Source organism: Falco peregrinus, chromosome 3 (genome assembly GCF_023634155.1).
Source record: "Falco peregrinus isolate bFalPer1 chromosome 3, bFalPer1.pri, whole genome shotgun sequence".
Taxonomy (NCBI): domain Eukaryota; kingdom Metazoa; phylum Chordata; class Aves; order Falconiformes; family Falconidae; genus Falco; species Falco peregrinus.
In genome coordinates this window covers 29,779,371-29,796,499 of record NC_073723.1, presented here as the reverse complement: position 1 = coordinate 29,796,499, position 17,129 = coordinate 29,779,371, and the positions used below count along the sequence as shown (strand labels likewise).

The 17,129-nt window shown below is 36.4% G+C and overlaps 1 protein-coding gene across 9 annotated transcripts in view; it reads left to right on the top strand.

Moving 5' to 3' along the window:
• The window catches only part of VPS13B (vacuolar protein sorting 13 homolog B), a 478,583-nt gene that overhangs the window by 194,555 nt on the left and 266,899 nt on the right, over positions 1 to 17,129 (top strand). For all 9 annotated transcript variants that reach the window (XR_008746679.1, XM_055800741.1, XM_055800742.1 and 6 more), the window contains one exon: positions 16,932 to 17,041. Coding sequence is in view for 8 of the 9 variants with exons in the window: in XM_055800741.1 (XP_055656716.1) it covers positions 16,932 to 17,041 (110 nt within the window). In the remaining variant the exon portion in view is untranslated. The remainder of the gene's footprint in view (positions 1 to 16,931; positions 17,042 to 17,129) is intronic.

Genomic DNA, 17,129 nt, shown 5'->3' with positions numbered 1-17,129 from the left:
ATCTATTACATTAATTTACTTTATTCCACTTAATTGAAAAAGTCACGTCTAATAAAGAAGTGTACAGTAGGTTCTTTGATGTTAAAAATACTCATCTTTCATGTCCGAGAACCCTTTTGTTGCCTTGATTTTTTAAGCAACAATTAGTATTCGTTAAGTTGCGGCCTAACACGAAATAGATGTTTGAGGGGTTGTTTTTAACTGGTGTATTACTTTTATACCACACCTCTTGGGCAGGAGACTTACAACTTTCTTGTATTATCATGTATTATATATTTAAACGATATCTGATTTGATTGTAGCCTATGAATATGCGAGCTAGGACAATTAAAAGTCAAGGTTTAAGTAAGGTTAATCTTGCCATCTGTGTTTATCCTAAATTTTGAACTCCAGCATCTTTTGACATTGGATATGTTTGCTTACTGTATTTTTCACAACTGAGTTTCGTTTACATTTAAATATCACTTTTGTGTTTTCTTTTAGTATACCTCTGTGATTTGATTTACAAGTATCATAGTATTTCTCTTTAGTCATTATTAGAATTATTTCAAATATGGAACATCTTTTTCTTAGTAGCTGGGAGTTTGAATAAAATTCAGTTTTAGCCTGTTTTAATCAAAAACATGCATTAAACTTCCATTGAAATCTGTTATCCTGCTCTTGTGTAGCTGAACATGTTGACAAACAAGGAGAACCAGACAATCATCTATTCAAAAACAAGAATCCTTTAGGCTTTTAAATGATATTTCTTGTAGATTTGTAAATGTGCTCCAAATTGTTAAAACAGAAAATCATAATGCAGCTTGTGATAAAGGTTTGCTGCTGTGCAGGAAGATGTTATGAGTCGTGTGGTCGTGTGAGAAGGATTAGTGTGGAATTCAGCATGTAACTTCTGAGTTACAAAGACCGTGTAAGGGTACTAGGGACGGTTGCATGTAATGAAATAACTTAGGGTGCTGTCAGGTCTTCTGAGATACGACAGATGCAGACACTAATGTAAACATGCTCTCATAGCTAGCAAGCAGCACAAGCTGCACAATAAGGTGCTTGCTCACTCAGTGTACCTTGATATTTTCATAGCAATCCATGAGGGAGCTTTTCGGCTGAGGGTACAAGAATTTAGAACAGATTCTATTAAATAATGTACTTCTAATGTGTCCATAACTGTAGCAGGCTGCTGTTGTGAGTGTCCTTGTTTCTTTCTCTGAGGCACAGAGAAAGAAACAAACACAGCCGGATTGATCTGAATAAAAGTTATTTTCCTTAAATTAAGGAGGTACCCTAAGTTAGTTACTGTGCAAACACAACTCGGATATTTCTAGCTGTTGGCGACATGAAATTATTTTCTGGCAAATTCTCTGCATTTTAAGTAAAGACAAAGGTTATTTTCTTTAAATATATCTGTAAAATAAGAACATGAAATTGAAAACTTCCAAGGCAGTCATATTAACTACTCATCTGCTTTTGCCTTGGACTGAAAACAGCTAAGTAAACAGAGTTATTTTGAACTATTTTGTCATGTTCTTCAGTGGGACACTGTTTAGCATCTAGTTGTCACTCTGGAGATAGCTGAGCGTAGATGAATATTTACGGAAAATTTATGTGATTTTAATAACCTTTGGACTTGGTATAAACTTACATAGAAGGAGAAACCAGCTATGCAGCAATAGCAACAAAGAAGATAGTTTATTCTACGTAAAATTAATGATGTGGTAAGGAGTGAGAAGCAACTGAAATACAGCATGTATGGTACTGCTCCTTTTGTTAGCAGTATGTATCAACTGGTTTTCTCTTAAACCGTGACTTAATGGAACTTCAAGATTATTCAGTCCATGATCCAAGATGGAGTTTTGTTAGAATGACAACTGCATGCTTGAAATGCTTATCCATCAGCCGCTTTTTAAACGATCTCACCAGTTACATAAAAAAAATCATAGACACCCCCCCCCCCCCCCAAAAAAAAGCCCAACCCCAAAGCAAAGTATCCACTTAGTATCACAAAACATAAAGCTATAAACAGGCACAAGACTTTATAAACATCTGCATTTTATTCCAGAAATCTGGTTTCTATGTGGAGTGTTATAATCATAATAAAGGACTATGAGGTTAATGAGCTGGTGAAGAACCAGCTGGTCAGAATTATCTCCTTTAATATCCAGAAAATGAGGATGAGGTAAACTCCTCTAGCTTTTTTCCTCTTACAGGTACAGAAATTACATAGTATGCTTGCTGTTACGTTCACATCTTGTTTTTAGAACTGGCATCTCTCCAGCCCCAGCATAGAAATACAACTCCGAGATATCTGGATTAGAAAACAATTTGCTTAGCCAGTGCTATGGTTACATGGTAGGGACCATATAGGACCCAGAACCCGTGGTGTCAGGCAGAAAATTTAAAATTGCATGGAGTATCTAAAGCATGTTTATAAGTAAACATTCCTTTTAAAGTTTGATTGCTTAGAACTCTTTTCAATTATTTTCTTATTGTTTTTACCTGATTTGGCTACTTTTTTATTATAATTTTAATAGTTTGACATGTGCACTAACAAATGCAGGAAAACTTGATCAAAGTAGTTTGTAGCAGGTACGATTTTTGCTGATCTGTAAAATATGACGCAAGAGCACATACCACTCTTTTTGGAGCACATCCCCAAAAGATCTGCTCAGAAAATTAGTTTTGTGAAGACATCATGATATATCGTTAGCCATCTGCAGGAATATTTGCTTTGTAAATAAACTCGGTGTTCTTCTAATGCTTGTGCAGATGTTTTATACAGTTTACTTAACACTTTTTTTGCTAAAAATCTTAAATGAGGTTTGTAAAATCATAAAGCTGCAGTGTTCAGCTTACTGCCAAAATAGTACTAAAGGTTACATGTTTCTGTTTATTTGTAACATTTCTCTCAGAAGACACTGTGAAAACGTGAAAGCTGGTTTCACTTAAAAATCAGTTTTTCAAGGCAACAAATTTAAAAACTCCCACTGTGGCCTAAATGTATGACAGCAGCTTTCTGCACTTCTACTAGTTAAGAGATGCATTTTGTAATTTACCTTACCTGTGATTTTCCAGTGCCCATATTGGAGAAGTTAATGTGCTTTTAAAAAACAATAATTAAAAAATAGATAAATATTTTTTTGTAAATAATAGCCAGCTGGACAGCGTTGTTGATATTTTTAATGGAGAACCATTCACTGAAGGCCAAAAGTGAAAGTAAAATTCCTGCTTTCAGTTTAGCTAGAAAGTGATTTAAAATACTAACTGAACAAAGCAACATTTTGGCTTTATTAATCAAAATGTATATAATCAATTAAATTGTAACTTGTGTTAACTTTTAAAAAAAGTTTAGGAATGATGGGAGAGGTTAAAGAATTGATTTTAAAATAGGTATGTTTACATAATAGTATAACTAATGCTTTAAAGTATATTAAGTGTAGTTAATCTAATACAGATTTCCTATAATTCAGAAATATTAGTTACGAGATGTAGCAAGCCTGTCCCTAATAAGTTCTTGATTAGATCCCCATGAGTGAGAAGATATTGATCATGAGTCTGGACAGCATTCAAGAATGCATGTTTCAGTCTAAATGAAAATTAGTTTACTGTATTAGGTGTTTCACTTTTTTGCATGCAGCACAGCTAGCTCTTCTGAATCTTCACAGTAATTTATCTTAACAGCTGTCTTAATTGTATATTCGAAGTTTACAAGCATGTTGGTATTGAGAAGGATAACTTAGTTCTAAATCAGCTAAATGATTCAGTAATTTTGAAACAACTAGTAAACTTTACATAACCGTCTCTGGGTTCACTGCAGGTAGAAACGAGCAGCACAAACTTTGGCTTTGTAGTTTTGTGCATTAATTTCTGATGTGCAAAGACTAACAGTTACTTTTTCTGCTTGCTGCATTGGAGGCTGACAGTTTTGTTTCAGGCAGAAGAATAAAGCAACTTTCTATGATAAACTAATTATGGCAATCTGGATATCCTTAATGATATTCTGAATGTAAGAATTCTTTCATTTATTTTTTCTTTTTAATGATACTTTATAAAATTTATATTGTACTGTACCATGAAGATTTAAACATCACCTTTAACTCAATCCTTTTGATTTTTATGCCCTCTATATGACCTGTAAAGACATGTTTTTATTATTTGTCTGTTGGTGATCATGGTAACATTCATTACATTCTTGAGAAAAGTTTTTTCAGGAATTCAGAATTTTTGTTACATTTACTTGGGAACATTTATGAATTAGAAGATTATTTCACTTTTTTAAACTACTTTAAATATCTTCAAAATTGCCCTGAGTAATAAAGGTGGGATGATCAGCAGTCTCCTCCAGTATTACTTGTGTTGGTGCTTTGTGTTGCATCCTTTCTGTCCTGTCATTTTTAACATTAAGTACTTCATTTCTGTGAAAGAACTTTCCCTTGCCCAGCTAAGAATCTACTTTAATCTGTATCTGTAACATTCATAGTGACTGTCACCATTGCTTATAGAGTCTGAATTGTTGCACATTTCTAGTAGCATAAATGCTAGTTTAGGAAGTTATCTAATTATTATTAGAGCACAAGTCATATCAATTCCTCTTTGTAACCAGTATATGGAGTTCTTCTGGAAGGGGGTAAAATTGATACCAGTGAAGGTGCAATTTTACATTTCATATAGAGGAGACTGAATCTGTGATTCGTAGTCATTGTTTATTTGTAGGATTTATGTTTATTTACAAAAGGGTTACACGAAGGAAGCTATTTATTCTGCTGAGTTTGCTAGCACCTCAGATAAAAGTTAGACAAGTAACAGACAAAACGGCAGGGAGGGGATCCAGATTGCACTACATGCATTCAGCATGCTGTTACATAAATGCAATCAGAATTTTAGGCAATTTCACAATATGCAGCAACAGGGCATTTCTCCTTGATATTTATGCTGTGTGGGAATTTTTCAGTTAGTTACACACTGCGTATCTTGTCCTCCTTGTGAAAGTCCTCCAATATGTAGTATAGTTAATTTGAAATAATATTTCTAGAATCTTTTGAAACTGCAGCGCGTTCCCAAGACTTGTTGAAGCTGGCTCCCCTCCTCTAGGTGTAAACGGCAGTATTTCCACATCTGAGATTTCACTTAGTCCATGCCTTTTTGTGTCTTGCTACAAGCATTTCGGTATATGTGGAGCTGCTCATTTGTTCTCCCTCCTTTCTTACACTTAGGTTTTGTAAGTTGAGGAAGGCTTTTTGGTTTTACATGGCAGGTGTAAGTCTATCAAAATGGTACTGTAAAGCTCAAAATCAAATGATCTGTAAAGGACTGGAATTTCATTCAAATTTGGTGTTAACCAAATAATAAGATAAGATGTTGTTAAGTTGACCTCTAAAATGTAATTTTCCTTGTTTGTGTAAATTGAGCACACATACAATGAAGTGGGTTTTTTTTTTTCTGTGTGTACTGTCATTCACAAATACAAGCCCCTTTTGAAATTATTGCCTATGCGGATGATAGCTGCAGAAATGACCATGATTGTCCATTAGAAAACCTGACCATTTGATGTTCATAGTATCTAGAACTTGTATTTCTTTCCCAATAAGTAACCAAGCACTACAGATTTCACATTTTTCAAAGCTGTTGTTTTTTGGATTTTCATTTGTTTGTGGGTTTTTTGTTTTGTTGTTGTTCTTGCTGGGTTTGTTTGTTTGGTTGGTTTTTTTTGTTTGGAGTTTTTTTTAAGAAAATATTTGCTTTCATCTTGAGCCCTATGTATCAAGTTCTGTTGGGGTGCACATATGAAAAAAAAGTTTATAGTGGAACTGTCTGTGTAACTTTACCTCTCTTGTAGTGTCACAACTTTGACAGCGTAATGTACTGTGGCTATTTTTGTTCTGGCTCATTGTTTGGCAACTAATTTATATGCTATTTATTGCAATCTTGTATCACTGGTGTAAAGCATGAAGTCTTCTTAAACAATATACAGGAATATATGAATTAATTAGGACTTTCTGTTTAGAAGACACATAGTTTCCTATTCTTCCTCTACTTAACATTTCTGCTATAGAATAGCATAATCTTCTGTGGAATTTCTACTGTAAAGCTTGCTTGCTTTCCTATAATATTTTCTTACTTCTCAACCTCTGTGTCTGTATTCTTTTAATCGAACACCTAAGAAATTATATGAAATCTTCTCTGTGTTTCCTGTTGCCTCTGGGAAGCTGTAATTTTTAAGAAATAAGGAAAGAGACCACAGCTGTATATTACTCAAATTACTTTTAAGAGAAGGCACATGAGGTATCTACTGCTGAAAAGATTTCAGTTTTATAACTGAAAGTGCAAGACCAGTTGGTATCCATAGTCACAACACTACAAATGTTCAGCTGCTGAAGAAGGAATGAAAATAGCTCCCTTGGTGCCCTGTTGCCATAGGGGAAGAATCCTGTTGCATTTCCCAGAGGAATACTGCTGTAAGAAATTGCAAAATAGCATTTTCGCTGACAATAGCGAGGTGTTTATAAATACAGAAGCTGAACTGTATTAAAAAACATCTTGGATGTTTTTAGAGCATTTGCTGGTTTTACTTTAAAACCTGTATTATGAAAGTAATAAACAGGAGTTTGTATTGAAAATCACTTAGGAGGAGATATATTGAGGCATTGCTGGCTTTTAGCTATATCATTAGTTTACAATCTTTCTGTAATGTTGTGCTACAGTAGCAGAGGTGGTGTGGTAGCACTCTTACCAATGCAGTCGTAGAGAAAGGGAGGATGCAGTCCTGATATCAGTGTGCTTATGTATATTACAATGCATGGTTAACTGCCTACAGGTCATAGAAATCATGGTTTGTAAACGAAATACAGTGAAGCTTCACCGTGCTGGGTTTTTTTAGTAGAAAGCTGAGAGGGCTAATTAGGCATTCTGATAGCTTAGTTAAGGGTCATACGTTTGGATCATGACTGATACTATTCTCTGCGTGAAGAGAGATGATAGCATGTTTCTCTCTTCCCTGCTGGGACATGGACAAAACCAAGTATTCCAGCAAGGATCTATTTCCCATTATTTCAGAGCCTTGGAGCAGACCTCAGCTATTTTCTGCTTTTTAAAGCTGAATGAGATATTGATAATTGTAACGTCATCTTCCTGGCTGTTTTTCTGGCCGAGAATTACCCGCTATAGATGTCTTTGTTATAAAGTGAAGAGGAAGTCTGTCCTTCAAAGACAAAAGTGAATCTGTGCTGCTTTTCTGATGTCCTTGTGCCACATCTGACTTCACAGATGCACCACAAGTCCAGGAATGGTTCTATATGACTAATACTTTCAAACCCAGCTTATTTAAATCAGCTTTGAGACCTCTGCTCTAAGTTTCTCCAGTGTTTTCTTGCTCCCTATGAGCTATTCACCTAGAACTCCCCTGGGAGCTTGCACTCTGATCAACCTTGCAGTAAACCCCGGGTCCTCAAACTTTTTAAACAGGGGCCAGTGCGCGGATGCAGTGGCAGGCAGTCATCTGCGGCTGCTTGGTTTCCCCCCACAACCCCCGGCTGGGGGGAGGGTGTGTGTGTCTGTAAATACTGGGGGCCGGATTGAGGACCCTGGGGGGCCATATGCGGCCTGCGGGCCGTAGTTAGCAGCCCTGCACTAAACTATCTCAAAATAGGGCATATAGTTTTTCAGCCTTGTCTATCCCTTATTGAAAACATCCTCATTCACAGCAAGAAAGATCACACAAGAGATTGCTTATTCAAGTCGACTATGGTCCTCGCCCTGCTTTTATGCAAGCTTTCAGCTGGAGCATGCAGGCTGTCTTTTAGATCTTGAAGATAAGTCGTTTGTCCATCAGGATGCTTTAGTTTCAATTTCAGTCCACTACCTGGCTGTTGCAGGGTTGTTTGATTCTCGCTGTTCTTGCAGTCCTGTTGTCCTGCAAGAATAAAAAGTTAGTTTAGTTAAATAGGCAGTTTGAGGCCTTCCCTTACCAAGAAAACAGTCTTTCTGATATCCAGCATTCCCTCAAAGAGGGTTGGGAATATCTACATGCAGGTAGAAGTTTTTAGGCAAAGCTGAAGCTCTCTGTGCAGAAGTTCCTGTGTGGAATTTGGAGGGTTTTTTAATCAAACTGTGCTGTGGTGATTAGAACTCATTTGTTGCATATCTGGAGACCCCCGTATCTTCATCAACTAATGTCTGTGTAAACAATATTTGAAGCGCAGCTGCTGGTGGTATTTACACATTTGTATGCATACTTACCAAGAACAAGACAGTCATAAAAATCTACAAATCATACTGCGTTTGGAAAGGAGGTTCTGCTGTTGCAGTTTGTCTAAGGCTCTGAGGTCCACATCCAGATGGTTTGGACCTGGAGTTGTTCAAAACCCATTTGCTTTGGAGTTGACTGTAGTAAATAGGCAATCATTTAGAAATGAAGAAAATTACTTAACCAGTAAGCGAAATTCAAGATACATGTGTGTATACATTTTTATTTCTGTGCTCTCTGCTCTGGGATTTGGAGAATGTATAATGCTTTTGGCATGGAGCGTAGAGTGAATCAGGGAGCATAAATACTGAATGAATGGTATTGTGAAACAAAAGTTTCCAGGTCTGAATGCTTAAAACGACCCTTTTGACTGACCAGCGATGCCTTCAGTGTTCTCAGTGTCTGCATACACAATGGATTTATGCAGTGGTATAGATGATGTTTTCTGTTTTATTGCCTCTTTCTTCCTTCCTACTGCACACTGAGCTAACCCTTTTCTAGAATAAACGGAAATGTTTTCTGAGTGAAAGCAGTCAGCTCAGTTATCATTTTATATGTAAAGCTAAGATATGAGGCAGCGATATAGTAGGAAAAGTATGTTTATCTGTATTGAATCAGGTGGGATACTTTGGAAGTTCTTCGATCAGCTCTGTTCTTGGTTACTCTGCATAGCTCAGCAGGGTTGGTCACCACATTAATCTCCTGGAATGTCTTGCTCAGCTTAGGTCCCTGCAGGGCTTTACCTTCTTCCATAGTGAAAATTACTGTGTTTTCCTATCACTTGTTTTGATCCAGGTTCAAATTATTTATCTGTTTAACTTCTTCACTTACTGCTTATAAGTAGTGTAGTTTTTTCAAAAGCCTTTTATGAAACCTTGTGGAATACGTGTAGGGAATTCCAGTAGACTACATAACTAGTCTTTGTCCTTATGACTGTTGATTCCTTAGTTTTGAGCCATCATATTTCTTATTTTATAATTAAATTTGTTCACATTTCTGTTGCAGAGTAGAACATGATCCAACATTAGCACTAGATTCCTGGGATCAAATGAAAGAAGGGATTTGCTGCTTTACTCTCATTGCTAATCTCAGTCCATTAAATACAGTAATTAGCAAAATTCTTGTTTAACAAAAAATATCCATACAAACGTTTCATTCCTAGTCTGCTTGAGAAGGCATCTGTTTTCTGTAGTTCATCAGAAATCCACTTCATGTAATTACTGTGAATCTAAAAAATGGCCACCACAGCCTTTAAAATAAGAGCAAGGAGGTCTCAGCCAAATAGAGCAAATAAAAAATTAGGTAAATTGCCTCATAGTTTCTTCAGAGCACCAAATAACTTCCTACTTAATGTCTCCTCTTCATCCACCAGATCGAGTAACTGTGAGTTGTACTGGTTCCATATGGAAGGTGAAAAGGAACAGCCGTGACATTACAATGCCTATTTGAATTCTTCCGTCACAGAGCTAAACAAGCTAAAATTCTCAAACCTCTGTTAGTGTTCTGACAACCTGGTCAGGTATGACCGAGTTAATGTAGTTTATGGCATTAGTTAGAGGTCTAAGTAACCTTTGTCATACAGGTAACTGGTGGGACCAGATACAGAGGCAGAACTGTTGGTAGCCTGAGAGCTAACTCTCCCATATGTGAAAGTATCACGATGCTAGCAGAGCAGATCTTATCCGTGAAGTTTCATAATAAACACTGTCTAAGGATGTAGAGTCAGATAGATGATCAGATTTGCAACGTCAGATGTTAGATAGCTTTTTAGTGGAACTTTGGTGTGAAAAAAGACAAAGGGACCAGGCTTTGGTAGATACCTTTTGTAATTGAAGTGGCTAGTTGTCAGAACTTCTGGGTTTCTGAATAAACGTTTGCGTAGTGCTCTCTCCAGTAACAACCTCTGCTTGGAGTCAGTTTGGGTCACCCTACATCTTCTGAATGGAAACATAACTCTGGGCAACTTGAACGTTGTATTTCTTACACACCCCCCACCCCCCTTAAAAAATAAAAATAAGTAAAACAAAGCAAGTGTTCTAAACACTGTGTTTTCTAAAATGATCATTTTATTCAATTCCTGACAATATGGTTTTGAAGTCGTTATAATATATCCTTTCTACGTGTATAGTCCTTTGTTTCAGTTGAATGTAAACCTTCTCATTCTCCTTATAATTACAGATTAGTAAGTGCAATGGTTAAATATATTAACAGGACTTAAAGGTGAATATGAGGAAATGATACTTGAATGAGACATCCTTGCATTAAAAACCTTGAAGTTAAGGAAGAGATGCTGTGCAGCTCAGCATAGGAATATTGCTGTTACATTTTCATAGAGACAGTTCAGTAATCATCTAAATAAAGCTGACATTTATGTATACTAAAGCTGCCTACACAGGTGCTACTTTTCTTGATTGCTATTGCCTATTAATAGAAATATTATTATGATTTTTATTTATATTTATATATATTATGAATACTATGAACCAACGTCACCATATTCTCTAAAGGAAATTAAAGTTTTGCTGAAATGAATTTTGGAAAACAAAGCAGCCTTTCAAGATATCTTTTTTTTTTTTTTTTTTTTTTTTTTTCCCCAAAAACATACAGGGAACAGGTTAAATATGAATGTTCTTGCATTTTTGTGAAAACTTGCATCTCAACATGTCATAGCGTTTTTCCTCGGTACAACAAAATACTAAATGGAATCAATTCCATTCTTAACATCAGAGGGCAAAGATGATATGAAATAACTGAGGGTTGTTCTACACCTTGCTTTGGATTGATTTGCAGAAATGTGGCTCCTTGTACTTTACAAAAATTATGCCTGACATACAGCCCGTTGTTAATCAGTGTATTTAGTAGTTTTGTGGTTTACCTCATTATGTGATATCTTTGACTATAATTCTGTGTTATAATTCCATAAATCAGTATATGTATTGATGGAGATAGGACTTTTCTTTAATCCTAACAATGGCTTATCAGAATGTTCAACTGAAATTGGGCCCAAGTGATTTAGTTATGATTCACACCACTACATTTATTTTTACTTCTAGTTACAGTAGGTAATTGGTTGCGCACATAACTTTAACATCTGAATTCTATCCCTGGGTCCTGCTGTCCTGCTGTGTGATTTAATAACCTCTCTGCCTCACCTTCTCTATTTTTGAAATAAAAATAATGATGCTGACCTCTTTTGTTTCAGCACTTGATGCTTTTCTGCTATAAACCTCAGCAGGAGAGTTACAAGGTCATGATAGCAATAGAGATACATTCGTGCTGAATGTTTCCAAAGATCAAAAGCTTATTCTTAAAAAGAGAAACAAACAAACAAACAAAAACAAAAACGAGAACCCAAAAGGAATAGTGTTAAAATATTGTTGTGTGTATGCCTAAGTAAAGAATAACTATTGTATGAAAGAACTGTTTGATGTTACAGACCAAAGAGCCTTAGTTCATGGGAAAATGCTACCCCACTACTTCTGTTTTAATGAAATACTCTAATACTGGTCTAAGCAACAGAACTAATTGATCTTAGAGTTATTTTAAGCACTCGGTGTACATAAAACTCCATGAAAGTACAGTAGACTTGGAGATTTTTCTCTGAGATAAAATTGAGATAATGTTTACATAAAAGGCCATCTGTAATCATTCAAGTCAACCTTGAATAGGGAGACATGCAGACATATATTTCAGTAGTTAGAAAAAATTATTAACTTATTGTAGCTGGTGTAAAGTAAAAATAATTTTTCACAATCACATAAACTTTGTTGTAGCTTGAAATACCTGTTTCCCTTGTCTGACTCAGCACTTCAGGATGAAATGCAGGACTCGGTCTCCTACGTAAGTCGATTATTTTCCAAGACAATCATATTGCCTTGTTATTGGTATTCCAAAGTGGACAAAAAGGTTGCATGTTTAATTTTTATGCTGTGAAACTTCAGTCTCTAACTCCTGCTTCAGCCCTCATCATTCAGCTTGGGATGTGACTGAAAATGGCTGTGGAGCCGTAGGATAGCTAATTGGTAAAGCCTGTTTGGAATGTGGGTGAGTGAGCCATTTTGGCAGTAAGCAGAGTAGTAAAGAGCACTCTTTTTCCCTTAGTTGACTTCCAGGCTAAAATTAAACAGAGTTAGATATTTCCACATTTAGTGATTTACAGTGCATCTGTTCTGAGTCAACTAGCAGAAAGAACTAATTACCTATATACTTTTATAAAAAAAGAACTCTTCATTTGGGTGTAATATGCAGATCTGCATTTTTGCAGTATGCCTTAGTGGAAATGCCTGTCAGAACCATAAGATAAGAAGTGAAAAGATTAATTCTTCTTTCTGTTGTCATTTAAAATAACTGAATACTAAATTAATACTAACTCAACCTGTATCAGCACCTGCTTATCATTCGCGTATCCTGAGACATCTAGGAGCCATGAGGTCAATGCTAAAATAATTCGTGGTGTGGTTTATATAGCAAGATGGTGTAATGTTTTCTTTAGTTACTTAGTTACTAAAAATACACAAAACTTGTCAAAGTTTGTTTTTATTGTAGATCATTCCCTTTGTTCATATTTGTGATCCCTCCCAAATAGAAAGTGTCCATTAACTATAAATGTCAGTTTCCTGTGGAGGTTTTCCAGTTCATTTTATAGGGGAATATCTAAAATGTGTTAAAAGTTTTTACTGGAAATAGCAATATAGATGTGTTTGGATACTGCATCCACACAGAACAGAATTTAGGAAGAATTCTGCCACGGTGATCCTTTATTACATGCAGAAAAATGTATTTTATTTCTGCAGCAAATAGCAAGGCTGCTTCTCAATGTCTAGTGCATCATAGTTTGTTACTGTTTACTGTGTTAAATGTTGAGTTTTAATAAGTAAATTTATGATTGAAATGTTATCGTCTACCCTTCCTAGTAAATTTTTTTCACTGAAATGTTGGGAGTGACTCAGTAATGCAGTTTACTCTTTCACAAAATTCTTACATATCCAAATAGACAGCTGTTTTCACCAGATGTTGCTATCTCCCTTCTCCTTCCCTAAGTGCTCATCCACCTCTGCCTTGCTCTTTCAGCACCTTGCTGCCTTCATCCTTTTCTTCTGTCTCTGTGATATTTGAAGCCCTTTTGCATTTTTTCATCACTGCTGAGCATCTCTCAGCACCACCACTCTGCTGCTTGACTCTGCCTCATTTCACCTGTCCTGCCTTCACCTCTGGTCTCTTTTTTTCTGCAGCTGCACCCCCCAGGTGTCCTCTTCTGCCTCACCAGAGGAGTACCATATTCCCTTTTTGCCCCACTTACTATATACTTGAATTTCCCTTTTGAAGGAGAGGGTAGGGCTAGAGCCCCAGGCTAGCGACCCCGCTCCTCCTTGCTCCTCCAGCAGCCTTTTGCTCAGCCGTCAAGGTGGGAGGAGCTGGCGGCAGAGCCAGCCCAAGTGCAGGAGGCCCCAGGTTATCCTCTGCGAGCCTCCCCCCCTTGCCCCTTGGGAAGACGAGTGCTGTTGCTGCAGCTGTCAGCCCAAAAAAGCTTGTCAAGGAGCTTGTCTGCAGGATGAAGAGTGCCAAGCGCAGCTGTGCTCTGCTGCCTCCTGTTCCTTCTCCTCTGCTGTCCGCCTGCAGCCTCCCCTTGGTTCGTTCCTTCAGGGGACAGCTTGAACGTTGGGGTGGAAAGGAATTATTTGCCCAAACTGTGCCTGGCAGATAACACCGTGACTCTGAGGAAATTCTCAAACGTTTGAAGATTGTGTGGTGTTGGGTTCAATTCATATTTTTAAAATCAGTTACTAGATAGATGTAATAGATAACTCTGGCAAGAGCTGGGATAAGGAAAAGGAACCTAGTATGGAATGGGACTAAGGTCTGTTTTTTCTGAAATGTAAATTCAATTAAAAGGAGAAAAGGGGAGGGGAGAAAAGAAAGTTCACCACAGTCTTAATGAAATCCAGGGAACTCAAGCATTGCATTTTGTCAGAGACGAAATAGCAATTAATTTTTTTTCTTAGATGTTGAAGGAGGCTGCTGCCAACTTACAGCTTGTTCTTTACATCAGTGAGATCTTCCTGGAAAACTGGGGGGGAGGGGGGATTCTTATTTCTTGGCATGAAAACACATGTTTGAGTTGGGTTTTTTTGGGGGCAATGGGAGGAGAAAGATCTGAGAAACTTTTCTTTGTCCACATAGTTATTTATTTTGAGTAAAGCTGTTACACAGAAAACTTTACATAAGTGTTTGTTGTTAAACTGTTTGTTGACTATAGTGGCCGAACAGCAAATATGGTAGTAAATTTCAGTAATTCAATGTGACAGAAGTGGCTTGGTACAAGGCCAAAATTACCTGACAGTCAAATTGAAAGGCAAATAATATAATTGCTTATCTGACTACTTGTGCTGCTTTTTTAGGGGTTTTTTTTTCCCCTCCCAGACACAAACTATCAAAGACAAAAGAACTGGAAAAATAAACTATTTTGCTTTCTATTTTACCGTACTTCAGAGTTTTATGGGATTGTGCTAGTGTGACTTGATTGAAGGGAAAAGATAGTTTCAGTTCAAAGCATGACTTAATTGTATTGAACTTCTTAGTTTTAGCTAATTTTTTTGCAGTAAACAAGAAACTAAATTAAGTAACGAGCATCATGTGCTACAGTAACACTTTTTTTTTTCTTCTTCTTCTTTTCAGGAGTCTGTTATAAATATGGGATTTTTTGTTGACTTTGCCTGTAGGCTGACTTTATTCCTCACTCTTTGGGAGGTCTCTGACTCCCACTTGTCACATCACATAAACATTAAACCTTTCATTAAGTATTGCTGACAACAGGCAGTATCTCTTCAAGATGCAGGATTCTCTTATTTTGGCATCCAAGTAGCTTATAAAAGTTAATGATTATAGTGTATACTTTATCAATCCTCTGTTACCTTCTGCTTACTTTTTCTAGTCTCCTCCAGATCCCACTGCAAGGCATATTCACCGCTGCTCTTGCACATTACCCCTTGACTTTATGCTTGACATCAGCTTTGTTTTAAATTGCAGATTTATTTCTAAGGTATATTACTGACATTTAAAACCATCAGATCACGTAGACTAGTCTGCATATAGGAGCTCTTCACAGTGTGTGTTCCAACTACAAGCCTGTTCTAGGCAAATGAATTATCTTTGAGTATTTCTTGACTGCCATTTTCCCATTGTATTCATCAGGCTTTGCTTGCCTTGCCCCAGGTTGGTGGGCCTTCTGCCATTTGGAATTCAGCTGGTTTTAAAATCTTGTTGTGTACAATAAAGTCATAACTTCTTTTTTTTCTGTTTACAGTTTTGGTGATGTATTATGTGTTTTGAGGCGTATGTTTTTGCTGGTTTTTGGAAAGTACATTGAATTGTGTGACAAGCTTTCTGAATTTGAGTTTATGATTGAATTCAGATTGCTGTGTAATTATATTGTGTACTACAGAGTAAATATAGTATATATTGCTTTAGGAACTGTGATTCTTTGAATTACTGAACTACTGTAATTCTCTAGAACTTGGTGTTGGGACCTTCCAGTAACCAGGATTTCTGTTTTGAATTTATTTAGTTAATTTCATTATTCCATTTACTTATTTGTGGTAAAATTGCAAAACTTCTGTCGAAAGATAGCTGCCTATTACTACTCGCTAGTACTATTTTTTCAATATAATTGATACCTCTGTATTATATTAATCTATTTGCTTCTGATTAAGTTCTGCTGCAATAGATACTTTTTCTCTGCTATTAAAACAAAACTCTCACTAATATATCATCAGACTTTTAATGCAGGTTTAACAGAAATGGTGCTTCATAAATTACGTTTTAGTGTGCTTTGCTTGAAGTATATGCTAAGATTTCTGGATACTGAGAATAGTTTTTCTCCTATTTTGAGTTTTAATGCTTCCTATGTCAGTTTTTCTTCACAAGCATCAGAAAACTAGAAGTTTACTTTTAAGAAATGAAGATACAGTAGCCCTATCTTGTAATTCTAGGACTTCAAAAGTGAGATTTAAAGGAAATAAGATAATATTGTAAAACTTAGGATAAAATCCTAAGAGCTCACAGTACTGAGACTGCCAGTATTAGCAGAGTTAAAAAATGTGCCTAATTTTACCTACCTAGTCCACTAAAGAATATTTATAACCACATTTACATGAAAAATGTTTGTACTGAGCAGCTTCGGGTAGACCACTAACCTTAAGTGGACCTGTCTTTATTAAAAGAACCCACTGTCCTAGACCAAATTGTTCTTTATTGAGGTTGGGGGGAGTCATGCATTATATTCTTCTCTTTCTGTCAAGGGTCTCATTGACTTGTTTCTTGCATAAAGTTATTGTTGGCTGAGAATCTGAGGAAAGGTGTTGAGTATATTTGGTTACACACACAACTTTGTGAAAACAAGCATTTTTCTTGGCAAAAAAATTGTAATAAGCAAAATCAAAATGTGATTCTCTGCTCTTTGTGTGTGTGTCCGTGTCCATAATACCGGCAGTGCTGGCAAGTTTCTCACTTTCAAGAAGGTATTGAAGTTTATGCTTTAATTATTACTCTTGATTGGAGTTTAAAATAAATATATATGTAAGTCCAGTCCAAACAAAAAGTCTTAATCAAAGATCATTTGTTGCAAGAAAAATGAATCCATATATGGAAATTCTTTAGCAGATGGTTCACATATTTTTTTCTTTTCTACCGTGTACAGGTGCAGTACTCTTGTCCAGCATACAGGGATTAGCAATTAATGTTGATCCAGTCCTGTATAGCTGGCTCATCTACCAACCGCAGAAACGAGCTAGTAGACACATTCAACAGGTATGTATTTTTGGAGGGAAAGGAGTAGGGGAAGGGAAACTTTCTCTTCTGTATTAGGTCAGTAGTACATTCGTGTTCCACTGTTTTC